Below are 13815 nucleotides of genomic sequence, written 5' to 3'. Positions count from 1 at the left end.
AAATCATGATTAGGAACTTTCAATAGCAAATGGAGAATTCCACAGACTTGGCTGAAGGACATCATCACAGAAATTGTACATCTCTGGGAAAGTAGGCAACGCCTTCATGCATTAGCAACCCTGTGTGGGCACTCATTGAAGAACAAGACAAGACATCTCCCAGATGGTAAACTGATGGGTCCTGGAAATAGCCTTAAGTCTTTCCGGCCACCAGAGTTTAGTGTTATTCCACTTTTAGTGTTATTCCACTAAAACTGCTACCCTAGTGGGTTAAAATAGATCATGTCTTTGAGTGTAGAATTCATTCCAGCTAGTATTCTTTTATAACAAAGTCAATACATAGAATGTATTGGTGTAATATAAAGATTTCCAGATCCAACAGACTGAAAAAAATAAACAATAATCGATACAAGAAAAATTTGTTATAATAAAATAATTTTAATAGAACTTTGAAGTCTATTGTTTGCCCTGTATCAGAGGGGGCTTTAGTCATGATAGAAACAAGACTTATACTTAAGTATGATTTACGGTGGCACAGATAGAGAGACCCCGTGTCTATGGCTGAACCGTAGAGAACACTTGTCGGTAAGTCCGTGATCACACCCCTTCTCCCTTTCCATGGAGCATGGGGATTCGCAGAATTTGGTTTTGAATAGAAATTTAAGTTGTTTTCAAATTACATTATGGGGAAAGAGGCCTATTTTAGAAAACATCTATACGTATACGTTCCCTGAAATACTATTGATGCTCTATGACTACTGGAGAATAATCTGCAAACCAACCTCTACAATGTCATCATCAAATAAAAGCCAGAAGCCGTGACTTTTCACGATAGTGATATAATGCCCACGATTAGGACCACTGGAAAAGAACAATTAAAAGAAAGTCAGCAAGTTAACATTTATCTCTTTATAAAACTCTACTTAGCTCTTTATACGCAGTGATTCTCTGGGAAACAAACTATGTCATCAGCATAAAGAACTTGGAATACAGCTGATGTCTATGTTCACAACACTAAGCTGGACACGGGAATACAAAAGTGGACAGAAGAGATGTCTTCTGAGGACTCATAATCCAGCAGCAAAAACAGACACTCAAATTCAGTAAATATTAACAAAAAATTACTCTCTACCTATTCTGTGCCAGGCCCTATTCTATCTGTCAGGGGAAGAAGCAGTGAACAAAACAAAGACCTCACTTACTTAGGACTTGGGGTAGGGGCCAGATTGGCAATATACAAACTAAAGTTATAAATGTATGTCAAGCGGTGAGAAGTGTCACGGAGAAGGATGAAGCAGGGTAATGGGATATGAGTGATGGGAGGAGGTAATGTTTGATGGAAAGTGAAGGGAGGCCACTTTGATAATGTGAGCAGAAGGAAATTTCCCTGAAGGAAATGGCAGGGGTAGGGGTAGGGGTGGGGTTGGGGTCAGGGCATGGGGAGAAGCCATGTGACTCTGGGATGGAAGTTTCAGAAATAGGGAATAGCAAGTGCAAACACCTGGGGTGAGTGAGTAGCACTTGGTGTCTTCAGGAACAGCAGAGAGGCCAAAGGAGGCCAGAGCAGCAGAGTGAGCGAGGAGGGGAAGACCGGAGGGGGCTGAGGGGCAGGTGTAGGAATCGCAAGTAAGATTTTAGGCTTTGCTTCGAGCAAGCCAGGAAGAAATGGGAATTTTGAGGAGTTGCATGATCTGTGTTTTAGAAAGACATTAACAAACCAATAAGCATAGTAACAAGTGTTAAAAAGCCATATACTATGCTATACGGAAAAAAGCAGAAAGGACAACTAAGCAGCTGTCACTATGTAGTTAGGTTAGATTTGCACGAGTGAGGAGATTTTAATCCTAAACCTAAAACTGTTTTTTAACGCACTGTTAAAGTTGAAAAAGCCAAACTTTCCCCTTTGTTTACCCTCTTTCAACACAAGATGATGCCAATGATCTGTTCCTGCCCTTTCTCCAGCCTCCTCCAGCTACTGTCTCCCTTTCCCTCTGAGCTCCAGCCCATCGGGCTCCTCTCACACGCCACCCCCTTCACATTACGGGCCTTTGCATTGCTGTAAACTCTGCCAGAGATAATCCTCCCCCAACTGCATTCTTTTTAGCCCTCAGCTCAAATGTCACCTCCCCAGATAAATCTCTGCTGACCACCTCACCTGAAGAGGTATTTCCCATCACTCACTCATCTCCCTGTTTATTCCTGATAGCACTGATCAAAATCAAATTATCTTGCAATGGTTTGTTTTTGGAGGTAGCAGGGCAGTGTGTTTACTTGTTCATTATCAGTCTTTCCAGATAGATTATAAATTTTGTGAGGGCAGGGCCCCTGTGCTGTGTGTCTTTTCGTTACTCTATCTTCAGATCCTGGCATGGAACCCAGAAAATATGAGCTTAAAAAAAAACTTGCAGCAGAAATCAATGCATGAGGCTATGCACCTGTTGCAACTGTGGGCCTGCCTTCCTGGCATGGAAGGGAAGGCAGGCCCAGCTCCCTAACCTCAAAGCTTTCCAGTGCTACCTGGAAGCCACCCAATCCACATGCATAGGCCAACCCTGCTCCACACAGGAGAACAATGCTACTTCTGTGGGGAGGAGTTTGAAGAATCCTAGTTAGTGGCATGCATGACTTGGCACCAACTGATTTCTGCTACCAGGGCTCTTCTGACCTTGTGCTCACAGTACAGAAACTGACCTTAGAGAACCCAGCCTCCCGCTGGACGTCCAGTTCCCTCACCTGGGTCTCTGCCAGTCCTCCCAAGGATTTGAATTGGGCACCCACAGAGACCCACACTGAAAGTCCTGTGTACCCTGTGCAAGGGGCCCTCCTGTTCACACCACCCCTGCCACCCACTTTAGCCACAATGCCCACCAGGTCCCAGGCTCTGCCTGCCTTAAGACCTTCCTGAACCCTGCACCAATGTGAGGCCTCACCCAGTGCTCAAGGCTAGGTTCCAGGTCACTGAAACACTGTGTTCTTCAAAAGAATAACAGCTCTTCTTCAGGGAGAACACCACAAAACTGGCATATAACTAGCAAATAAATACCATTTTACTGAGAATACAAGAAAACATCCAGTGACTTAAAGTTAATACGTGCAGGATAAAATATGGGGTGCTTCACATGTAAAGTTACAGTTTCTGATGCCATCTACCCTAGTACACAATTAAAAATGTATCAGTCTATTCCTGTGCATGGCAATGGTAGTCTCCTGGTAATGGTGTGTTCACCATAATCCGATTTTAGCAGATGGCGGAGAAAGACTCTTACTCTGTGACACGCCCCAATCTAAAACCTACGAGGGCGGGGGAAAGCTGTGCCTACTCCCAAGACAGAACATACACCTGTCCCAGCTGAGCAAAGAATAACAAACAGGTAAATTTTCAATATATTTTTCTTCCCTTATACCAAATTATGGAATAAAAAATATCTGCTCACACTTTGGGAGGCCGAGGCGGGCGGATCACAAGGTCAGGAGATCGAGACCACGGTGAAACCCCGTCTCTACTAAAAATACAAAAAATTAGCCAGCGCGGTGGCAGGCGCCTGTAGTCCCAGCTACTCGGGAGGCTGAGGCAGGAGAATGGCCTGAACCCAGGAGACGGAGCTTGCAGTGAGCCGAGATCGTGCCACTGCACTCCAGCCTGGGGGACAGAGCGAGACTCTGTCTCAAAAAAAAAAAAAAAAAAAAAAAAAATCTGCTCAAAGGATTTCGGCAAAATGCTTTGCCTTTCCATATCTAGAGGCCTTCTCTCTCTTATCTTTTTTTCTGATTATATACTTATTACAGAATGTTGGGGAAAGAATAAAAATAACAAAGAATATTTTTGAGAATATATTTTTAATCACTCAAAGTGCCAAAAAAATACTAAACTTGATCCACTGCTTCCAGTCTTTATTTACACATCTTAAAATACTTTTGAGATCATACTATAAATGCAACTTGGCTTTTTAAAAATTAAAATAATAGCATAGACATTTCTCCATGTTATTTCAAATTCCTCATAACCATCATTTCCATGCAAAGGAGATTTATTAAGTGATTTCTCTCATGATAGAACACTTAGATTTTCATTATTGGAATGCTCTTTATTTTATGTGTCTGCAGGCATGTTTACATATTTTTTGTGATGATCAGTAAGAGTTTGGAAGATATCCCAAAAGTACTGAGTGCCACGGCCCAGGAAAGGTGCAGCTGGATATACTTCAGCGAAGGGGCAACCCTTACACTTACCCTGTATGTCTGCTTCCAGTCTTGCCCTTACCTGCCACAGTGAACGACCACAGCAACCAGGTCATACATGCGGTCCAAGTTCACCGCATCACTAGAGGTGTTGAAGAGCCGGAGTTCCAGAGGGAAGACCACACGGTAAGACAGCTTGGTGTATCTGTGCAGCTGCTCCATGTACTTGAACCGCTTTAGGTGCAGGGCCAAGATCATGGGCAGCTTTTTTACCCTCATCCTAAGAAACCATGAAATAGAAAATCAGTTGTACCCAACACCTGTTAGGGGAAGAGAATACACTGTCACCTGCCCAAACAGAATACGAGGAAGTTCTATCCAACTTCAAACCAGCAAACAACCAAACAGTTTGCAAGGATAAAAGTATGTTGGCTTATATAGAGCTGATTTAACCTACATTCCTGGCTCCCAGAAGCATCCCAGCAGGAGAAATGTACAACGGTGTGTGTCTATTTGTTGAAAGGAGATGTTTCAGAATTTTTGTACAAATAAAAATAGGTTGTGCAATTGTTCTCCACCACTGCCCTGTGCCTTCCAGAGAGAAATGATACTTGGACAGTCTACCCCCTCAGATGATGGAGAGGTGGGTTGAGAGCTTTTGAGAACAGGAAGATGGGAGGAGGACAAGGTAGACGGTGCCGACTGCTGGACTTACAGGTTCCGAGGACTGGCAGGAGATGGATGCTTCTGACACACACTCTTGGGCACTGGGACACCAAGCGTGCCAGGCTCACTCTCATTCCGACCCTTGTGATCTTGGGCAAGTCACTTCCCTTCTCTAGCTCTCAGTTTCCTCATTTATAAAATGCAGGGGTTGGTTTAGGGCTACATTTTGCAAACTGGGTGCATGAGAGCACTGGAGATGTTAACAGATGTGATGTTTCTGTGGCTAAGTTTGGACGATGCTACTTTCTGCTTTGAAGATCCTAAGTGTACATTACCACACTGAAGATTTTGAGAAATCCTGCAGTAAAGGAATTGTTCTGTTGTTTGATGTTGGACTTCCCAAACTTATATAAACATAGAAAGGTTTTTTACTAGGTGATCGTTCACCTAGTAACTGATCATTCCTCAGTAAAAAGTCACAAAAAAAAAGTAAAAAGTCACCTAGTAACTGATCATTCCTCAGTAAAAAGTCACAAAGATAACAGTTTATGCAGAGTATACTGCTAGAATAACGGGTCTTCCAGTTATCTTCCAGGCCCCCATTCCATGAATGTACTGAATTAAGTGTAAATGCCGTTTAGTTTGCATACATTTTTAATGCATAGTATGTGAAAAGGACAAATTTTAAAAGAATAGTTTTAAGGAATCTATTAAGGAAAAGCCCTGTTCATACAAATAAGCAAGTAAAACAACACTAGAGAAATAAGAATTATGGGGAACCCCATATTTTACAGGAACACATGACATTGTAATGTATAAACTCCCCAGGGCTGAACGAAAAACATCTTAATGCCACAAAGGAAGACCCAAGGCCAGTCTTAGGCAGACTGCGGTTATAAGGATGGGGGGCAGACGTGAGTGACCTTCTTTACTAACAAAAGATATCTACCTACCTCCTTGAGGCCTGCCTGCTACAGTGACTAACCATCTGTAAGTTTTGCAGCAAAGAAAAGTGTACATGTTTGGAGTGAACGCCTGGGAAGGCTGGGCAGAGAAATGATCTCAACCTCAGGTCTAAACCCCTGAGGGTTTTAGACAGCAGTACTGAGCATCTGCCAGCTGCCTTGAATACTCCAGACCACTGACGATAGATTTAACTCACGGAAGCCTTTGCAGGATGACTGAAATGGCAACTTTCCTGGCTTGTAGGAGCAGATTAATGGGGAACAACTGGTTATTCCAGATTTTCCAAGAGCTGTAACTGTCTGGTGTGCAGAAAAGATGGTGCAATAACTTACTTTCTTATCACCTGTTCTTTTTCTTTTTTTTTTTTTTTTTTTGATACGGAGTCTCACTCTGTCACTCAGGCTGCAGTGCAGTGGTGCGATCTCAGCTCACTGCAACCTCTGCCTCCTGGGTTCAAGTGATTCTCCTGCCTCAGCCTCCCGAGTAGCTAGGACGATAGGCGCCCATCACCACACCCACCTAATTTTTGTATTTTTAGTAGAGACGGGGTTTCGCCATGTTGACCAGGCTGGTCTCAAACTCCTGACCTCAAATGATTGGCCTTCCTCGGCCTCCCAAAATGCTGGGATTATGGGTGTGAGCCACTGCGCCCAGCCTCTAATCACCTATGCTTATAACTGATGTGTTAATAATTTCCTCATGCGTCCTTATGAAATGATATATATTTTTTAAACTTCTGTCTCTAAATAAGAGGTCCCAATGTTTAAGCAATACAAACAAAAATAATATTGGGTGTCTACTATGTGTTATATACTCTGCTAAGTATTTATATAATTTACCTTTAATCTCAAGAGAATAGTGATTACATTTAATCATTACTTGTTTATCTAGCATAGTATCTGGCACATGGCAGGGCTCAACAAATATTTGCTGAATGACTGAATGAATAAACAAATAAGTAAACAATCGGACAGACAACTCTCCAAGTTGTCCTCTCCAAGGTCAGCGTTCTTATCCCAGTTTCACTGGTGAGGAGGGTAATTGACTTCCCCAAGGTTCCACGGCTACAAGCCCAGGAAGCTGAGATTGATTCAAAGCCAACCCTACTGGGCCCCACAGTCTGGAACCTTCTCACCACACAAAGATAACCCTGAGCTAAATCTTTACCTACCTTTTCTGGGCTTCTTGTTTGCTGCAGCATGTTTCACAATAATATTTTTGTTCACTACACAGTGTTTCTGTGTTGCTGAAGTCTCTGTAGAGGAAAATATTTTCATCTTTAAAAAATGTCCAAATCTACTTGGTATATCATGTTTTAAATCCCTCAATTAACCTGTAGGGTAATTTTTAAATAAAAATGGGAGAAGTAATAAAAAAAAAAACCCTACTTAAAACTAGGATGGAAGAGAAACTACAGGATAAATAAAAAGAAGACTGGGTGCCATTATGATGGTAGACATGTTCTTTACATCAAATCATGAATTTACCATGAGAGATTCAAATATAGTTTTATTTATGGGATATATAAAGGCAGATACAAATTAGGGTTTCCAACTGGATTCAGAAAAAAACCTCATGATTTAATGGTGAATACCTATAAGCTAGAAACTAAAATCATAATAGAAAAATGCTGTTGAGTAAAAGCTCACCATAAACACTAAAACTTAGGTCGAAAAAGGAAATCAGGTAATATGCAAGGTGACATTATTGTGTAGTTAATGAAAAACAGTATTTCTCTGGTAGTCCATATTTTCAAAGAGCACGAAAGTAAAGATAATGAAATTTAAACCATATACAAAACTGCCCTCTTACTGAACTAAAGAAATCCTGAATTAATCAAATGACCACCTCCTACCAACCATTGCTCCCCACTGCTCCCCTGCCAGAGGATATGAACTTTTGCCTGCCCCCTTTGGAGAACAAAAGCCACTGTGTTTGTCATATGTGTATCTGCCTTATCTTGAGGTTCTACTCTGCTACTTATGGTTTTTATTTTTTAAATGTCATGGTTTTTCATTCTTTTCCAGCCATCGAGATTCTACTTAACATTTCTGTGGTACTGCTTCAAGGGCTGAAAAGAACATCTGGACTAACACCCTACAGTTTTGAAAAATTCTGGGACATTTCCTTGTTCACAGAGTGTCCTAGCACCACAATGACCAGATTTTATTAAACATAAAATGTTATTTAAAATGTGTTAGGTGATTCTACCACTTACACAGAACACATCAAAAGAAAACACGGATTCTTTCATTCATTAAGTCCCCAAATGTTTCCTGCCAGTCCTCTGGGCTAGATTCTGGGGATCCACAGAGAATAACTGCCCTCATACGGTTCACACTTCAACAGAGATGCGTGCAAATGAACCACTGACAACATGAAACGATCAGTGCAGCTTCAATAAAAAGTATTACATGATTCCCCTGCTGAAACCCTCCAGCAGTTTCCACTGCACTTATCCACCCTGCCTCCTCTCTGCTTCAGTCACACTGGCCCTGGGATATCCTCCTCTTACCTTAGGGTGTTTGCAGGTGCTATTTTCTCAGCACTGAGAGCTTCCTCCCAGAAGCTTCCATGGCTGGCTAACATGGTTGTTCAGCACTCAGCCTAAACATCCCCTCTTTGGAGAAAACTTCTCTGGCCACTTTGTCCAAGCCTATCCAGCCCCTATCACATTGCCGTCTTATTTCTTCCCAGCATCTGAAACCAATCTTCTGTTCATTTGATTACTTGCTTCCCCTCTATGTGGGCAGTGCGCTTGTCATTCCTATATCCCCAGCACGACACACAATGGAACGCATTAATATTTGTTGGTTGAATGAATGAACCAACAAAGACAGAAGCAGGTGTAAAATCCAGGAGAAAGCACAGAGAAAGAGGGAAAGTGTGCCAGGTGAACAAGCAAATAAGAGTCAATGACTCCAGAGAGAGAACACTGCAGTGCAGAGGCCTGGAGGTAGGGAATAGCAGCAGCGGTGTATTAGTCTGTTCTCATGCTGCTAACAAAGACACATCTGAGACTGGGTAATTTATAAAGAAAAAGAGGTTTAACGAACTCACAGTTTCACATAGCTGGGGAGGCCTCACAATCACGGCAGAAGGCAAAGGAGGAGCACAGTCATGTCTTACCTGGCAGCAGGCAAGAGAGAGCATGTGCAGGGGAACTCCCATTTATAAAACCATCAGATCTTGTGAGACTCATTCACTACCACGAGAACAGTATGGGAAAAACTGCTCCCATGATTCAATTATCTCTGCCTGGCCCCTCCTTTAACACGTGGGAATTATTACAATTCAATGAGATTTGGGTGCAGACACAGCCAAATCATATCAGGCAGCAAGTCACACAGCCTGGAATACGCCACCAAGACACCAGCATGAACACTAACCAACAGTCTCAACAAAGAAAAGACATAATCAGGTAGTGCTTTTTGGAAATTCCACTTTTGACAGCATGGTAGAGGGGGGATTGGAGAGGGCTAAAAGGCAAGAAAGCCATTAGAGTGCAAATGTACTAAACTTTCAGATTTCAAGTACGTGGTATATAAAACAAACTCATACTTAGCTGGTTGAATACTTCAATTGAGTAAGTGCTGTGGAATCTTGTTTTGGCTGCATGGGATTGACTGGAGTGGAACCAGGGAGCCAGAGGCAGGGAGGTGAGTATGGGCGTTATGGAGCTTCATATCCTCCCAATGTCTACTGTGGACAAGCTGTACTACCAAGCTAAAGGGTCACAATAGCCAAAGAAAGGCCAGCAACAAACAGGGAATCATTCATTCCTACTCATTCTTATTTTTTCCAAAAAGTTATTTGATTTGTACACCCAGACAGGTGGAAATATAGCAGAAGTTAATACCTAATGTAAAGACCCATTTTACAAAGAAGGTCGCTGACAGAGTAATGCTCTTAGGGCATCCATGAGTTGAGAATTAGAAAATGAAGGTAAATTAGAAGAAGGGAAGGACCCCAGCAGTAAATGCTGAGGCAGAGCAGCTGTCAGTTAATGCTCTATACCTGTTAGAACAAAAATGGGCAACAGTGGTGTAGGAAACTCTTCAATGAGAAAGACAGAGGGGCACTTGCTCTCTCCCACACTTGGGATAAATTATCAAAGCATAGAGCAGAGGTTGTGAGAAAAACACAAAATTCTTTGTATTGCTTTAAAAAGAGGCAGAGCAGCAATAAAATATTACTTAAAAATACACTTTGGGGCTTGATATAGTTTGGATCTGTGTCACCACCCAAATCTCATATTCAACTGTAGTCCCCGATGTTGGAGGTAGGACCTGGTAGAAGGTAACTGGATCATGGGGGCAGAATTCTCATGAACGGTTTAGCACCATCCTCCCAGTGATGTCCTCGCCATACATCGTGGTTGAGTTCTTGCGAGATCTGGCCATTTAAAAGTGTTTAGCCCCTCCTCCAACCCCTGGCTTCTGTTCCAGTTGTGTGATGTGTCTGTTCCCCCTTCACCTTCTGCCATAATTGTAAATTTCCTGAGGCTTCCCCAGAAGCCAAGCAGATGCCAACACCATGCAGAACGATGAGCCAATTAAACCTCTTTTCTTTATAAATTACCCAGTCTCAGGTATTTATTTATAGCAACGTGGGAATGGACTAATATAGGGCTGCTCCAAAAGTAGTGAGTTATCTCAATTGATGGTTCACAGTCAGTTATAGATCAAACTCCTTGTTCTACTTTTTCCTCCATTCTCAGGAAGGAAGGAAGGAGGGAAGGAGAGAAAGAAAAGAAAGAAAATACACTTTGGGAACAAATCTAATAAGAAATGCATGCTTTTACAAAAAAGGCACTAAAGCCTTATGCAAGTATTTTAAAACTTAAAAAATGGAGAAAGACTCTTTTTGGGGAAGGCTATCATTTATTGTAAACACAGCTATCGTGTCCAAGTTAATGTCTATCTTTGATATATTTTCAATTAAAATCTTTTTCACTCATCACAATAATTTAAAATCGATATTAAAAATCCTTAAGTAACACTTCCTGATAATTTCCATGTCATGATCACACAGAAATACTACCATGAGAAACACAGTAGGATATACTGACGAGGCTGCTCCTATGGCTGGCCATGGGGGTCTGGCACTGCCAGGCCCTCCTAGCCTCCCAGGAACCGAGATGAATACATCTAACCCATTTTCCCTGGCTCACCAGTTGGGAAGTTTTATTCTGGAATCTAGTGCAGTGATTCTCCTCCTGCTCGCCTGGCTGCTCATTAGAATCATCTGGGGAGCTTTAAACACAATCCCAATGCCCAATCCCACACCCCTCCACCCCTGACTCTCCCTCTATTCAATTACATCAGAATCTCTCCAGGTGGAACCCAGGCATTATTGTTCTTAAATCTTCCAATGTGCTGCCAAAATGCCAATGTAAAGGCAGAGAGTCATTACTCCAATGCTTCCCAATAACCTGGGGATATTGTCGGCACTGGGAGAATGGGAATTTAAAATGAGAGGAAGATAGAGGAAAGGGAAGGTGGTTTTAGAGCACTGAGCATTTGGAGGAGAAAGAGGAGATTCTGGGAAGGAGTCATGGGGAGGGTCTAAGGCACTCAAGTAGAAGACTAAAATAACCAAAAAGGTCATGCAAGGATAATTAAGATAAACTTCACATAGTTTAAGTTTTTGCCTGAGGTCAGTCCTGAACTTTTCACAAGGAAAAAACATCTTTCTTTCTCAGTATTCTCCTATGACACAAATGGCTTACTCTGCCTAAGACACAGTACTGAGGTTTGAAGTATTAGAATTATAGCTCAGCTACCACACAAACTTAATGGTTTCTCCAGATCTATATCCTGAATTTAAACACTATTTATATCATTTCTCTGGAACAAAAGTTCAGTGAAAATACATTATAATTCACCACCTAAAAACTTTCTGGAAGAAGGTGCCAGAGATCTTACATTCAAACCCCACCATTTTAGCTTAATTTTTTATTTTTTAAAGTTATCGAAATGAAAGAAACATATCAGAAGAGAAATGCAGACATAACATTAGAGAAGAAAATTCATAATTCTAGTTTAAAAAACAAATCCTCAAAAATGCAATCCAAATTAAACCATGAAAGGGGCCAAACAAGAGCCCACCCTTCCTTCTCTTTTGTCTCAGAGACAGAGAAAGCTAACGACTCCACTGGCATAATTTGCTCCCTGCATCTTTCTCCCGCAGGTCCTTCTCCCATCACGGAACTCTGAGTGGTGAGTGGCAACACCTGGCAGGCTTCTCTTTCTGCTGTAGAGGTGACATCTCACACGCATGTTAGGGCAGGTATAGCCGAGTTGGTCAAGGTCTAGTTTAGGTGTGATGTAAAACAAGGGAGTGGGAGGCACTTCAGAGATATCAGCCTGCACAGTGCAATAAGACAGAGTCGAATGTTTAAAAGGCATTCAGAGTCTACTTTATATTCACCCACCCTAGCCTGAACATTTCCAAGTGCCTCTAGCCTGACTTCACCAGGTATGAATAACCAATATACACATTTCTCCAGGAAAAAAAATTATGGAAACCTAAACTTCAGTTCTATTTCTTATAACAAGGTTTCCCAAAGGTTGAAATTATCACCAGTCACTTAACACTTCACCTGGCTGATCTCAAATCTACAGCCACTGCCACCTGCCCTTTTTGAACAGTTCAAGTAATTCCTGGAAAAGAGGGAATGTAGCCAACCTCCCTAACTCCAAATTCTCACCAAGGAGGAGAATGGGCATATAATGGCCTTCTCCCATTCCCTCATCAAAAACTAATGGTGGTACACCCTTAACGTTTTCCACGACCTGTGATCATAAAACCTTAGGAAATAAAAAATGGCTTCTTTTCACCGGAACATTAGGAACTGATAATTGTTTGGCTCTGTGTCCCCACCCAAATCCTATGTTGAATTATAATTCCTAATGTTGGGGGAGGGACCTGGTGGGAGGTGATTTGATCACAGGGGTGGATTTCCCCTTACTGTTCTTGTGATAGTAAGTTCTCACAAAATCTGGCTGTTTAAAAGTATGTAGCACTTCTCCCTTCACTCTCTCTCTCCTGCCACCATATGAAGATTATGCATTTCCTCTTCACCTTCTGCCACAATTATAAGTTTCCTCCTGTATAGCCTGTGTAATTGTGAGCCAATTAAACCTTTATTCTCCATAAATTTCCCAGTCTCCAGTATGTCTTTACTGCAGTGTGAGAACAGACTAATATAGAAAATTGGTACCAAGAGTGGAACATTGCTATAAAGATACCTGAAAATGTAGAAGCAACTTTGGTACTGGGTAACGGGGCAGAGGTTGGAACAGTTTGGAGGGCTCAGAAGAAGACAGGAAGATGTGGGAAAGTTTGGAACTTCCTAGAGACTTGAATAGTTGTGACCAAAATGCTGATAGTGACATGGACAGTGAATTCCAGGCTGAGGAAGTAACAGATGGAAATAAGGAAGTTATTGGGAATTGAAGTAAAAACAAATCCTCAAAAATGCAATCCAAATTAAACCATGAAAGGGGCCAAGCAAGAGCCCACCCTTCCTTCTCTTGCTATGCTTTAGCAGAGAGATTTGTAGCATTGTGCCCCTGCTCGAGAGATCTCTGGGACTTTGAATTTGAAAGACATGATTTAGGGTATCTGGTGGAAGAAATTTCTAAGTAGCAGAGTGTTTAAGATGTGTTCTTGCTGCTTCTAAGTCTATGCTCGTTTGCATAAACAAAGATATGACCTGAAACTAGAACTTATATTTAAAAGGGAAGCAGAGTATAAAAGTTTGGAAAATTTGCAGCCCAACCATGTGGTAGAAAAGAACAATCCATTTTTAGGGAGGAATTCAAGGCTGTAGAAATTTGCATAAGTAAAGAAGAGCCAAATGTTAATAGCCAAGACAATGGGAAAATGCCTCCAGGAAATTTCAGAGACCTTTACAGCAGCCCCTCTCATCACAGGCTTGGAGGCCTAACAGGTGTGAGAAACACACTCACCCATCCAAACCCAAAGAATGGACTTAGA

General features: G+C 41.9%; 1 protein-coding gene across 8 annotated transcripts in view; it reads right to left on the bottom strand.

Annotated features, from left to right (window-relative positions):
* Window positions 1-13815, bottom strand: part of USP46 (ubiquitin specific peptidase 46) — a 123580-nt gene that overhangs the window by 51512 nt on the left and 58253 nt on the right. For 4 of the 8 annotated variants that reach the window (XM_028848003.2, XM_015138655.3, NM_001266963.1 and 1 more), the window contains 3 exon segments: window positions 6983-7066; window positions 4262-4459; window positions 783-861 (listed from right to left, as the gene is read on the bottom strand). In XM_028848003.2, the coding sequence (XP_028703836.1) occupies window positions 783-861; window positions 4262-4459; window positions 6983-7066 (361 nt within the window). 8 annotated transcript variants of the gene reach the window in all.

This window comes from Macaca mulatta, chromosome 5, assembly GCF_049350105.2.
Source record: "Macaca mulatta isolate MMU2019108-1 chromosome 5, T2T-MMU8v2.0, whole genome shotgun sequence".
NCBI lineage: Eukaryota > Metazoa > Chordata > Mammalia > Primates > Cercopithecidae > Macaca > Macaca mulatta.
Note: the sequence above shows the minus strand (reverse complement) of the source record. Positions and strands in the feature narration are given on the sequence as shown.